Consider the following 14,451-nt stretch of genomic DNA (forward strand, 5'->3'; position numbering starts at 1 on the left):
ATGTTCTAAGTTTCGACCATAGTTTTTCGCGCAAGATTGCGTCAAAAGACATTTTTAGGTCAATGAATGCTGCGTAAATTGTCGAGTTGGAGTTGATAGCTTCATGTTTAATTACTTTTAGTAATATCAGGTTGAGGTTTGTTCCAACATTGGCCGTAAATCCTGTTTGTCTGGTCGAGAATTTGTTGTTTTTTATGGCCCACGCAGTGAGTTGGTTTAGAAGTACTGTTGCGAATAGTTTTCCTAGCGGATCGAGCAGGGCAATCGGACGGAAGTTTTGGGGGTCTTCTCTAGGGCCTTGTTTATGGATTGGTACGATTACTGCTGTTCTCCAGGAGTTAGGTATTCTGTGCAGTTTATTGATCAGGTTTGTGATGTGGCATAGGAGGCTTGCCCAAGCGTTTGGATCTTCTTTGATTATGGCATTAGATAGTCCATCTGGGCCTGGTGCTCTAGAAGTATTGAGTTTGTTAATCAGGAAGATGAAATCTTCAAATTCTGCGTGTACTTTCCATGTTGGGTCTGTTGTAGTCTGTGTATTCTGTTGAGCTGTTTCTCGTGGTGCGTAAATGGTGGTAAAGTGCGTTATCCATTTTTCTTGGGTTACATTAGCTGTAAGCTTATGCTGTTTTTGTTGATTGTCATTGAGTAGGTTCCAAAGTTCTTTTGTATTGTGGGATTTGTGGCTTTTCAGTATTTGTTCAACATCTGCTTGTTGAATGAGACTTTTTTGTGATTTAGTCCAGTTTCGATGGTTGTTTTTCAGAATTTTGATCTGGTATGAAGTATCGAGAGCTGGAGTTTTCTTTAACTGTCTTATTGTTCGGTTTAGGGCTTTTTTCCTTTCGGCAATTTCTTGGTTGTAGGAATGTCGATGGTCTTTCTGCGGGCGATTTCTACTGGTTTGTTGGAACGGGATTAGGATCCATTCGTAGTCGATTTTTATAGCATTTGACAGTCTTGCCTGTTGGAATTTTTCCGGTAGTGAGGTTAAGGATGCTTGTGGGATTCTCAGTCTTGTTGTTGTTCCGTTTAGTTCTAATGGAGGAGGTGGTAGTGCTGTCACTGTTTTTTCTAGTGTCGCTTCAGAGTGTGCGGTGAGTTGGTTGTGGTCGCTCCTGTCCGTTAATATCGTCTGTACGTTTGTGACTGATTGGTGAAGTTTTTCAGATAGAAATATATAATCGATGATTGCATGGGACGAACCTCTGCTCCATGTTGGTGTATAGGATTTCGAAGTGTTCCCTTGACTTAGGAGGAGTAGATTGCGTGTCGTGGTTTCTTTTATCCATCTCTTTGCATTTGGCGATAATTCTGAGTGCTTTAAGAGGCCACCGTTTTTATCGTATAACTTGATTTTCAGATCGCTACAGATTATTATTTCCGATAACGGGTATTTAGTTGTGGCCTCATCAATTGAGATGAAAACTCCGTCTAGGAACGTGTTTGTTGATATTGCTAGAGGGTTCCGATAGAGGTGTTTAGGATTAGGATTGTTGAGTTGTTTTTGTCTTCTCGATTTTGCTGGTTTTTTGTAGATGTTATTATGGTCAGTTGCGTCCAAAGGTTTATATTCTCGGAGAGTATTGCTGTGCTGTGAGGGTTTATCTTGATTAGGGTGAGTAAGCCTGAAGCAGGTCTTCCTTGTTTTTGTACGATAGCTGGGTTTAGGAATGTGATAAAACCATCGCATGCCGGTGGGTCGCTGAGCCAGGTTTCTTGGAGACATATGAAATGGTATTGCTCTAGTTCAGCGGCTGTGTCCGTGAATAGATGTAGATTACCTCTGGTGTTCCACGAGCACAATGACCAATTAAATCCATAGTTCATTAATTGTTATGAGTTTGAGTTCATTGAGTATTCTGTAGATTCTGTTTCTAAAAAGGTGTTTTCGAAGTCATAGATTCTTCTGATTGCATGGGCATCTCTGTCTGGACGTTGGCTTCTTATTGAGTCTTCTGTAGATGCAATATCTGATGAGGGAGTTTCAAAGCTAGTTCTGTTGGGTTTGTTAATTCTGTTTGAGTCTGCTTCTTCTGAGGCACGATTTGAGTATCTATCGTCAGTTGCCTGTTTTTGTTTCCTTTGTTCAATGTATTTTCCTTCGTAACTTGTGGTTGCTTTATATTTTGGTTTGCTTGGTATTCTTGAGGATGTTGATGCCCAGCATGAGAAACCTAATTTGTGTAATTGTCTTCTTGTTGATATGATGAGTTCTTGGTTGTTTGGGTCTGGGAGCTCTATGATGATCTTGTCCAGGTTCCGATCGTCTTTAAAGGTTATCAGAGCAATATCTTTTGTTGTGAGTTTGTTCAGGCGAGGTATTACGCCAAAAAGGCGTAGTAGGTTTGTTCTATTTAGAATTACTGGTTCCTGGTTTTTATTTGCATTTTCAATATGGATTTCATATGTTTCATTTTGTCGTAGTGGATTGACGAATGTTGGTCGGATCTGGCTGTGTTGACTGTGGTCTTGTGGTGTTGTTGTTATCGAGATCGACGAGATGGGGTCATAGGGCTCATCTCTGGTTGTGAATGTTGAGATGTTTTCCATTGAGATCATTGAGATTTCTTCTAGGGAGATTTCAGTAGAGTTGTCTTGATTTTGATTCGATTGTTGGTCGAGTATTGAGGCGTATTCGTCGATTATTATGTAACTCGTCTGGATTAATGGTTGTGGAGAGTGTTGATTGTTTTCTAATGGTTGTTCTTCATGGGTGGTCATGTCGAGCAATTCCTCGTCGATCGGCGATTGTGGCAGGGTAGGTTGCGCTAGTTTGGGTTTTGTCTGGGCTAGCTGAACTTGAATGCTTTGTGTGTTGGCAGCTGTTAGTTTCTTCTTTGATTGTTGAGCAGTTTGGGTGTTCTGGGTTATGTTTCTTAGAAACGCTCGCGAGCCCGTTTGTCCTTTTTTGTTATTTTTCTGTTGGGTGCCTTTTATTTTGTTTTTTCTTTTTCGAAAATCTGAAAGTTTTCCTTTGGATTCTTTGTTATGTTGCTTGAGATAATGGTTTCTGTTTTTTTGTTGGTAATATTTTGACTTGGTTCTTTCAGTGTTTGTTGGGCAAGATCTGTGATTGTTTCAGGTAGTGGTTGTATCTGAATTGGGCACTGTGGTGATTTTGGAAACGGCGATGTTTGTAGCCGTTGGTCGTTTGGTCTGGTTGCTTGTTGCTGATGGTGTTCTTTGAGCATCTGTAGTAGTTCTCCTGTAAGTTTTGTTTTCTCTTGTCGGTCTCCTCTTGCAATCTCAGCTAATCTTTGTTGCCACCGGTGTGTCTCGTCTGCTTCTATTGTCAGTCTTGATTCCACTGTCGAGACAAAATGTTCGATGTGTATCTGTTTTGAATGGATTAGTGCTAGAAGGGTCGCTTGATCTTTTATTGAATCTTTCAAGTCTTCTTGTAATTTCAAGAAGGAGATCATTGACTGGGAGAGTGTTGCGATGAGCATATTTTGCAAGTCTAACATTGTTGTTGGGATTCTTGGGTGTGTATCTTCTTCATCTTGTTCATGGTTGTCGTTTTTCTGTTGGGGGTCTTTTGGTTTTTGGTTCTTGATTATTGGGTCTGGGGTATAGTAGGATTCATCCGAGTCATAGTTGAATCGTGATGGGACAGTTTTACGTTCATCCAATTCTGGTTGTCGTTCCTTTTTCATCTGCTTGTTTTGGTTTCCATAGGGGATACATGGGGTTGAGGTTGATTGCATTTGATTTGCTTCTGTTCGTTCTCCAAATACTTCTTTTCTTTTTTCTGCAGTAGTCATGATTGATTCGATTTCGGTAATGTCCAGTGATAGTTTTGCCAATTTGTTTCTTGTTTTGGATGTTGTTGGTTCCACTGTGCTGGTGGATTTAACGGAGTTGTGGGTTTTAAGCCACGCAAGCCGTGCTAATCTTGCTTTTTCTTTTTGCTTCAGTTGGTCTGGTGTTGGAACTGCTAGTTTTGTAGTTAGGTCTTGTGTTCGTTCAATTTGTTGGCAGGTTGCGGTTAGCTTGAAGACGACAGGGTCAGCTGTGAGTTTTGGTTCTTGATTATTAGCCATTTCCTGAGGGTTGCTATCTATTTCGTGTAGTTTCTTCGATTTCATGGATTGCTGATTTCGGATTTGTTTGTCCGGTGTTAAGTCCTGTTTTGTGGTCGTCTGCAGCTGTTTGGTTGTAAGTTCCATGGGTTCTTTGTTGCTGGTTGTAAGGTTTGTCAAGGTGTCTTGTATCACGTTGTTTAGAGGATCTTGTTTTGTGGGCTGGTGGTTTGTGTTCAGAGCAATTGAAGGACTGATCAGTTGTTGTTCAAATTCGAGTTGGAGGGGCGGTAATGATGGCACAGACATAATGGGTTGTCCAGGTTTTGTAGTTGGTTTCTGAGCTTGAGGTTTGGTGTCCGGGCTGTTTACCTCAGATGAGATTATTTGCTGATTTTCTACTGTACTGTGTGAGTCCACTGATAGTTGGGGGGATGTTACAGTGGAATTAACAGTTTCTAGAATTTGGACTCTGGCGCCTTCTGAGTTCTGTTTAGAGTCTGAACACTGTGTCAGGGACTTTGGAATTTCTTTGTACAATGTCACTTTCTTGAAGGATTGTTCCAATGTTAGCTGTAGTGGATCTTGCTCCGTGGTGTTAGCGATCGCGGTCTTGGTTGTTTGTCTTGTTTTTGGGCGTTGAGTTGGGTTTTGTTTATTGGTGCAACTTGTAGCCATTGTTTCCCGATTGTAGATTGCTAAACTTAAGTTTTGCGAGGTTTCTGTTTGGTTTCTCAGAGTACTGGCCCCCTGGTTAGGGCTTGCTGATGTTCTCTTTGTCTGATTCGAACGTTTTGGTATTTGATGGGGTCAGGTTGTTTCAGGGCCAAGAGTAAGGTTGTAGGCAGCTTACTGTACTAGATTGAGCTGGGTTAGATTGTGTGTCGTTTGGGAATCAAGGGTCTCCCGCTCGATGAAGGTACGCAGATGTATGTTCGTTGCGGTCTTCCGTGTTGTTTTTTTTTTTTTTGGAGTTCGCTTTTAGGATCCAAGGGTCGAACCCTTTCGGTCTCCTGGTCAGCGGTGGCTGCGTAGGTGTATCTTTGTTTCGCTTTTCTGTAGTGGATCAGGTTGCGCTTTCAGGATCCAAGGGTCGAACCCTTTCGGTCTCCTGATCAGCTAGGTTGCGCAGGTGTATCTTCGTTTCGCTCTTCTGTAGTGGCTCGAGTTGCGCTTTCAGGATCCAAGGGCCGGACCCTTTCGGTCTCCTGGTCAGCGAGGCTGCACTGGTGTATCTTCGTTTCGGTCTTCTGTAGAGGATCAAGTGCGCTTTCAGGATCCAAGGGCGGGCCCCTTTCGGTTTCCTGATCAGCGAATGGTACGAGGTTGTATGATTGTTTTGTTTCTCTGGAGCGGTTAGGGTTGAGGTTTCAGGATCCAAGTGGCAAGCCCTTTCGGTCTCCTGATCAACGAGGGTAGCTGGGGATGCCGGGAGTTAGCACGTTAAGTGGCAGGGGCGAGGCCGCAAAAGCACGAGCAGCAGAGGATTCTGTTCGGTGTCAGGTGGAGTGGAGGCGCGTGTATGCTAGGCACAGGCAGGCTCCGGCGTCAGAGGTGAGTCGCGCAGCTCCAGGCCAGCCGATGCGGGCACACGAGGTGACAGCGCAGCTATCAGCAGTCGCGACTGGGCTCAAGGCGATCAGCAAGTTCGGCGTCAGTGATGCAGAGAGTGGGTAGGTGGGAGACGAGGAGCCTGTCACGGGTTGAAGATCCCGCGGGGCGGGCAGCGGTGCTTTGGGTGTATGTAACGTGATGAGAAGCAGGTCACCTGCGCGGTTTTGAATGTCTTTGAGTGATTCAGTGGGTGGATTTTCTGGGGGGGCGCCGCGGAGCCTGCAGAGCCTAAAGACCAAAAGACTCTGCAGCAGACTCTGCGGCCGCTCCGCGGTCTTCTGGGTATTTTAAAGTCACCAGGTGGAAGCAGGTGAAACAAAGGTAGGACAAGAAGCAGGTCCTCACAGGGTTCAGGAGCAAAAGCTCACTGTGCTTCACTGTGGCAATCAAACTCCCTCCCCTTTCCTATATGGACAGTTCCATGATAAATGCAAGCCAAGTAGAACAAAAGTACCTTTGGTGATTCTCACCAAAAGTTACCAGAGTGTAGGTGACAATTTCTCCAAGACCAAGCATCTTTTTCTGATTCTGGATCTGCATTGTTGATGTTTGTGAGTTCCTATAGTATGGTGAATGGAAGAGTTTGTGTTTGACTCTTTATTGTTAAAACATATCAAGCCTGAGATTCGAAAATGGCCACCTGTTTTTCCATGCGTAATCTCGTCATTAACTTCTTAATTGCAGACTGACAGGGCAACATAACTGCATCTACAAAAGCTGATACGTAGCTATGCTTTTTGTGCAGGGAACCTGAACATATATGGAAGCCTCTCTGCTTCAGCAACTGTCCCAAATCCTGTGCAACACCGAAAGCTCGACAGGAGTCAGTATATATGTTAACTCTCTGTTTTGCTATTTCGCAAGTATGTGCAGTGCAGCCAGATCTGACACTTGGGGATCATAGCAAAATACCTCAGCCCATAACTGAGAAGCCTAAAATACGAGCACCATTATACCATATATATGTGGGGGTGTGGGTGAAGTTAATAAAAAAGTTGGAGGGGTATGTGGGTGGGCTGCAGGGATTCTCCCCACGCATATATAGGTGGTGAAAGGGGGTAAGCAAAACAGTATATTGGGCTTCAAAAAAATGTATTTCGAAATGTTCACATACATCCTAATACTTGCACTGAAAACATATTGGTTACTTTACCCTCTCTACAACTTCCTCGGATGAACCAACTACATATCTGACAGCAAGGTGACCTTTCTCATCGGTGCACTAAGGCATGATGGAGTGCCAAATACATCTTGTCTATGCTGAAGGAGATGGTCGTGATGGCAACAGAGTCATTTGGTTCACAGTCATGTGGTTCACCATCAGGTGTAGTAGGTTGCAGTGAAGCTGGTTTCAGGATGGGACTATGTGCTGGTGTTATATTTGAGGAGTTCTGTAGTAACATTTTGTATTTAGTAATTTATGACAGAGACAGATGTTATGTTATTTTGCTTTCAACAACAGGGCTGATACTGCATGGAGGGTAGCTTCTTCTAATGATGACCCTAATTCTATACATTTGCATTGTTGTACTTGACAAGCAGCAGCTCCAAAAAGAATCCATTCTGTTTATGACAATACAGTGTGAATTTTGTTTAATTGGGCAGTCCTAATGCTGGTGCATAGGACAACTTCCCTTTAATCAAATCAAAGGCCTTTCCTGTTTTTTTCTGTCTACTGTAAGGGCTTTGTGATTTCAGTTTGCTCAATTGAGGTCATTTTGGGCACTCCTTCTTCCAGCAACCCTCCTGTTTACAGTCATTGCAGGCTGTAGGACAAGGGAGAGCAAAGTTAGGCTTCTTGTGGTTTGAAAGAGATAGGTAGATCAATCCAAAGTCGGAATTCAGCAGCGCCCAAAATCATGCCACATGGTACTTTATATTGTACCAGAATAAGAATTTAAGTCCTTATGTTCCTTTCTTCCAACACGTGTTCTTGACCAAAACTTGGATTGCATTTCAATGCCTCCAGGTTGTATGTGCGCTATACAGATTAAACAAATAAATACATCTCTCTAATGACCACACATGTGGTGTGTATTGCTTCCCTTCTGTGATAAATGCAGGTTGGAGGGATTTATTCATTTATCTACAGGAAGGAACAGTGCTCTTTTGATCACAAAAGAATGCAAAAAAAGATAAGACATCAGATTTGATGGGAAGCAGTGAGCTTCTTACAATGGGGTGAGTTCTAGTGACAGTCTGACCAGGTTTTGGTGGGGAGTAAATGGAACAGTCACTGGGGACAATACATGGGTGGACTTACATAGATTAAGGACAATCAACATTAGAAATGTTTAAGTGCCATCTATGTTAGGGATGTGACCATAATGGATGAAGTGCTGGAGTGGAGGTAGAGATAGTGAGGGACAGAGTCAGGTTACAGGTGCGGGAAAATGTGAGCACGAAGCAGATGAGAGATAGGCTTTTGCTTTGAAGAAATCGGTATGGACTGTTTCTCAGATGTCTAGGGGAAAAGAATTCCATGCAAGTGGAGCAAGAAGTGAGAAAGAACAGAAGCAAGAGGAAGCACAGGGAGGGCGAGAAGCCACACGAAGGCTAGTAGAGTTGGATAGAGGAGGATAGATGCAGTGGTGCCTTACCATGGATATATTTGTGACCCAGGACGGAATGAATGCAAGGCAGAGGGCAGATATGGAAGAGTGACAGTGGAGAAGATGCAAGAAGATGAGTTGCACAAAGGAGGAGCTTGCAGGAGAGAAGTGGAGAGAAGGCAGAGGTGGACATCGGAGGCAGAGAACGGTTGGAGACAGAGGAAAACCAGACCGTGGGAGGGAGTAGACAGAGAGGTCCAAAACAACAATCAGTATCAGTGAAGCCAAGTGAGCGAGAGGCTAAAAGGTGGTGCTGATGGTTTGCATCATCAACCATCCAGCCTAGTGATAGTACGATGAAGTAGGTGTGAGGTGAGGGAGCTCCAAGAGCGTCCTGGTAGCAAAATTAATGATCTTGTTGAGAGGGCAGAAAGCACAGTTAGGGAGAACAAAGAGGATGCTGGCACAGTATTCCACTGTAGAGAACACAAGAGTGGTTAAGGGATGCTTGGTGATGTTGAAAGGAAGGAGTGCCTGATTTTTCTAATATTTATATTAATACGCATTGATAAATGTACCCGTTAGCAAACAGTTGCTGGATCTAATTGTAAGTTGATTTTACAATTCTATCATTTGCAATTGTGACTTTTTGGTCGGGGTGTTTTGTTTTGTATTCTAGTGTGCCATTTTCATGTACATGTGTTTCACCTGTGCCTGTTAGTAGTTGCATGTGTCCACACAGTCCACTTGTTACAGCCTACCTGGGACACTTGTGGAACTGGTTCCTTGTGTTTGTGAAAGCTACACACTCGTAATTGTCTCATTCCAAGTGATTTGGCCGTTATATGTCTGTGTTCTTTTCCCCTTCATTTGTTTTTTTAACACATTCTGTTAAGTAACAAATATGAAACTGCAATGATGTTACTGTGTTGACAGAGCTAACCAATTTCTTGAGGGAAATCAAAGCATGTTAGTCTTTGACATGTCAAGTTGATGTCCTTGGTGTGTCTTTCATGTAAAGTAGGCATATGGAAGTAGGCCTGACTGGTTAATTTGCATTGTACATTTAGAGCCTGGTTTCCATTTCACAATCCCAGCTAGGACACACATTTCATTTCCTTGCTTTAATTCTATTGCTTTTTGAGGCGCTGCACGTGACCTTGCGGTCCCTTCTGAGTGTATCCTCACAGTAATACTTTTACATTGGGTTAGACAATCAAATGGGCAGTTGCTTAACAAGCACTTCTCACTTGTACCTCTGTGCTTGATTGATGAGGAATATGTAGCTTTCGACACTAACTTCCACATCTTCAAATTGTTTATTGTAAAAAATGTATACAATATGTTATTTTACAGACCCAAAACCCTCAAACTCTTTCTACAACGAAAAATATCCTCTACAACTTAATAACTCTTCAATTACCATTTGACAGAATTAACCCCCTCTCCTGATGCCCCGTAGAACAGCAAGTTTACTTTTTTTAAATAATGAGTTTTTTTTGGTTTTTTTGTAGGCTGAAACGATTTTACTAAATACTACTTACTGCCTGCAAGCTATCAGTGAAAATATTGATAGTTTTATTTTGGTACCTATTTGCTTCAGTCATTTTTAGGCAACACCTTTCATACTGAATTTTATTTTGCAGCCCAATGTTTTTTAACCTTTCTTATGACTCAGTTTCCTAACAATGATAGCAAGGATGCTCTGTACGAGTTCATTTGTATGCTCTTTTGTCAGACCGCATTGCAATGTCGATAAATTTGCAAATATCCCTTGGTTCTTTGCTTTGTGACGTATCCTTTTACTGTTGTACATTTACATTTTTTTAATGCTTGATTAATATTAAATGTTCATCACTGACATTGTTGAAGCACGTTATGTTTCATTTTTGAGTTGTCTTCTTTTTAATTGGTTTACTATTATTTTTTTTTTGTGTGTGTGCATTCTACTACTTAGGAGGAGACCAAGGCCTTTTAAATAGTTTCTTCAGTAACTGGGCAACAAAAGATATCAGCAAACATTTACCATTCATCTATAACTTGAGCAGTAGTTCCGTTTACACCTACATCCCGGCTTTCCGACAGTGAGTATTGATGCAGAGGTCTTTTCCTCCGTCATTAATGATATACACTGCATTTGTGATGCTCTCGCATGTACTTTCAAACACACGGTAATTGATCCAGCATCACAATCACAGACTTTGTTTTATGCCATCTATTAAAATACAAGCTTGTATATCACTATGGTTTTCAAGATACAACCCATTACTGTGCTAAACATGTTTCATAGGGCCTGTTTCACAAACTGTTATGGCTGTACACAGCAAACATATGCTAGTGCAAATGTGGTTTTGTTTAAAATGTGCCCATGTGTGATGAAAGTATTTTTGAATTTTCATTGCAAGATGTGCAAGTACAAATATGCAAAATCTATCATGTACGTACTTGCATCAAACATATATATCCCTGGCTTCTGTGCGTATGTTGTGCCCCAAATCCAATCTATTTATTTATTTGTACATTTGTAAAGCGCGCAAAGCCCAGAGGCATCTCGGCGCTAATGCTTAAGCAGTCGGTTACAAGTATTTTCAAGCTTACCTGGCAGGAGCGATCACAAATGGCAAGGGATGTAGCAAAGACGAATTCCATACAGAGGAAATGGTGTTTAAGCATAGTTCAGTAGATTCCAAAATCACATTACAGAATCACATTCAGAAGATCGACACATAGTTGTTACAATGGTTAATAATTTTAGACGGCAGCTCTGGTGACATCTCTGCAGGGATTGGGCTATTGTCTATGGTGTGGTGTCTCTCCTAAATAGTAGGGTTTTTAGTTTTTTTCTAAATGACCAGAATGAAGGGTCATTTCTTAGATGCGTAGGGAGTGCGTTCCAAAGTTTGGGTGCAATTGCTGGGAAGCTTGCACCTCCCGCTTTCTGTCTTCTGAATCCGGGAGTGATGAGCAGGTTGGTGTACTGGGAGCGAATAGGTCTGTTGGACTGTTTTTTTTTAAAATCAAGTTGTTAAGGTAGTCAGGTGCCTTGTTTGAAATACATTTGTGCGTGAGTGTCAGAATTTTAAATTAGATCCTGGCGTGCCCTGGGAGCCAGTGGATGTTTCTCCTAGTGGCAGAGATGTGTTCATTGATAGGGATATTTAAGGCTACTCTAATGGCGTTATTTTGAACGATTTGTAATTTTGTAATGTTTGTAATGCTAGTTCCGGCAACTAAAGAGACACTGGGTCTGTGCTCCCCCACAGCCTGCTTTCGTTCTCTTGTTCTATCTCACAGTTGGCCGAAGTGAAAGTGCACAACACAATTTGTATTGACTTTTCCCCAAATTCCAAGGCTCCTAAAAGCTGAAATATTCAAAACAAAATGCCTGGTACATGTCCCCTACTCGCCTAAATTGTAAAATGTTTGCAAAATTCATTAAACGGGTTAAAAGCTATTAAGCAAACAAAAAAAAAAGCTTTTTTCGGCCTGCTCCCGTTCATTTTTCTATAGAGAAAAACACACATAGAACAAAAACCTCTGGACGGATTTGCACCAAATGGGAAAGAAGATGAGAAGCGTCATAACTATTATTATTTTGTGGTTTGCTGTAGATTTGTCCAGTAGTTCTTTTCTAAAATTCTACAGGAAGCTGAAAAAGAAAAGAGCTCATAATTATGTTGGGAAGAGGGAATGGGGTGGTTTCACATTAGGGTAGCAGTGGGGCGGATGAAAGAGGAATAGAAGATTGATTTGACACTCTGGTGAAGGCTGGAGAGCCAGTTTTGAGTCAGATCATTTTCGTCTTGTCACAGGAATCCTGTGGGATTCCCCCAGGAACATCACAAAAAGGGAACGGAAAAGTGTGTAACAGGAATGAGTGGGGAAAAAGGCATAACAGGAGAGGGTTCGGGTATTTACACGGGGGCAACATGGGTGCGCCCTAAAAGGATGAGGGGTGCACATGGAGAGTGGCAGTGCGGATGGGGAAGACTTTTTGATTTTTTTAAACGTTTCCCATTACTGTGGCAATCAGAAATTACTACATTGCCACAGGAATAATTACTGCAGCAATACAATGCAGCATCACACGGATCACAGTTATGTTTCCATGGGAAACTTTTGAGTTGAAACTAGAGAAAAAATGTAACTGCGGAGAAAAGGATGGAATAGGCCATGGCCAGTGGTATGTGGTCATTTAGCCCCATGTTTGCAATGTGGGGAATGCCAGTGGCCAAAGGCTTTGGCCACAAGGATCTGGTATTTACATGAGAGGTAGATATGGGCCACATTGGTAGGCCGTAATCATGGCCAAAGACCATGGCCGGGTCTTTTATAATAATTATTGCAGAGCGTTCAGTGTCTATGGCCAAAGGGCCCGTGGAAGATATAGCATGATACAACTCTTGAAATTCTGTGAAAAAGCTTTAGTTAAGTTGATCCAATTAATCGCAATAAAACCCAGGAAATTCCGAAGATGTGTGAAGTGACGACAATCTCAATTTGGAGGCCTCTCCCTCTCGCTCAGATCGCGAGCACATACATGAAATCAGAGCAGGAATCAACAATGAGATCAAAATTGATAACAGGTGTGACATGTACGAGGGAATGTAGGAATTCCCTCCATCATGAATATTGGAATAACTAGTAACACTTGAATTGACTGCCTCCCTGGTGAGTGTGAGAGGCACGAAAGCGCTTGTAGAACACCACCTGAACTGATAGGAGTTTGGTTGAGCTGGGAACCAGAGTGCTCCTGTCTACCCCCCCCCCCCCTTTGTGCAAAAAAACTATTTGGGAGCTCCAGACTCCAGACACCTTAGGGGCAGCACCAGGTGACACATGTCCCTCCTAGGAGAGCCACACTAGTGATTCACCCCTTCCCCACTTTGAGTGTTACATTATGTATTTGAGGGTGAGCTATTTCCTGGCTGCTTCATGGACCACAGCAACCAGAAATCCCTGCAGCAACAATTTCGGATTAACCAGTAACACCTGAATTGACTGCTTCCCCAATGAGTGTGAGATGCACGAAAGCCTTCAGAGGAGAACATCTGGACTGTAAGAGGCTGTATGAGGTGGGAACCACAGTGTGCATCTCACCCCCTTGTGTGCAAAAAATACTGTTTGGTAGCTTCAAACTCCAGAAAGGCAGCACCCCTTACTGTGGGTGTTACATTTTGTAATGGGGAATAGTTGGTTCCTAGCTGCCTTCTTGATCTACAGCAACCAGAACTCCTTAAAGCAACAATACTGGATTAGCCAGTAACACCTGAATTGACTGCTTCCTTGATGAGTGTGAGAGGCACAAAAGCGCTTGCAGGAGAATACTACCTGGACTGTAAGAGGGTAGATGAGCTGGTAAACGGAGTACAGCCCTAACCCCTCTTGTGGGCAAAAAAATACTATTTTGGAGCTCCGGACTTCAGAGGGACAACACCAGACGACAGATGGCCCACTGAGGAGATCCACACTATTGGTTTACCCCCACCAGTGTGGGTGGTATATTATGTAATGGGGCAGGTCGTTTACTAGCTGCCCTCATGGACTATGGCAACCATAATTCCCTGCAGCAACATTTTTTTATTTACTTGTAAGACCGGAACTGACTGCCTCCCTAATGAGTGTGAGCTGCACTAAACCGCTTGGTGTAGAATACCACCTGGACTGTAAGAGGCTGGGTGAGCTGGGAACCAGATGCACCCCTCATCCACCTTGTGTGAAAAAAACATACGGCACTCACAGAGCATACAAGACAGTTATCTTATATTTTTCATATACCATTATGTAAGCAACTCCTGTAAACTTGTGCCTTTTATTCCTTCTTCACAGAACAGAGGGTCCATCACTGTCACTTAATCTACGCCTCAACAATAACAACACTGAAAGAGAAGCACTTGTTTCTGTAAAAACAGTGGGCCCCATTACAAGGTTGGCAGTATTTCCTGTAGAAAACCTCCAAACTCTATTGCCTTTACTGACACTTTTACCAGCAGTAAACCTACCAGATTGGGGGTGGTTGGTTATGCCGTCTGAGTCTCCATTCAGGACTGCATTGGTGATTGGATGAAATTCCTTCCTTTTATGGCAGTAAAGTGCAGGAAACTACTTCAGGGCCATATACTGGATGTTTTTCCTCCTCTTCTTCTCCAAAGTCAGAATTTGACGGGGGATAATGACGGTAAATTAATTGCTGAGATTCTACCACTATTTTTACTGCACCTCCAAACTCTTAATAAGAGTCATTGTTTTTTCTCCCCAAA

At 42.6% G+C, this 14,451-nt stretch overlaps 1 protein-coding gene across 6 annotated transcripts in view; it reads left to right on the plus strand.

The window, feature by feature from the left end:
• The window catches only part of GYG2 (glycogenin 2), a 358,634-nt gene that overhangs the window by 176,983 nt on the left and 167,200 nt on the right, over nucleotides 1-14,451 (plus strand). For all 6 annotated transcript variants that reach the window (XM_069637039.1, XM_069637038.1, XM_069637040.1 and 3 more), the window contains one exon: nucleotides 10,149-10,275. In XM_069637039.1, coding sequence (XP_069493140.1) covers nucleotides 10,149-10,275 — 127 coding nt within the window. The remainder of the gene's footprint in view (nucleotides 1-10,148; nucleotides 10,276-14,451) is intronic.

This window comes from Ambystoma mexicanum, chromosome 7p (assembly GCF_040938575.1).
Source record: "Ambystoma mexicanum isolate Mex_15411 chromosome 7p, UKY_AmexF1_1, whole genome shotgun sequence".
Classification (NCBI taxonomy): Eukaryota; Metazoa; Chordata; class Amphibia; order Caudata; family Ambystomatidae; genus Ambystoma; species Ambystoma mexicanum.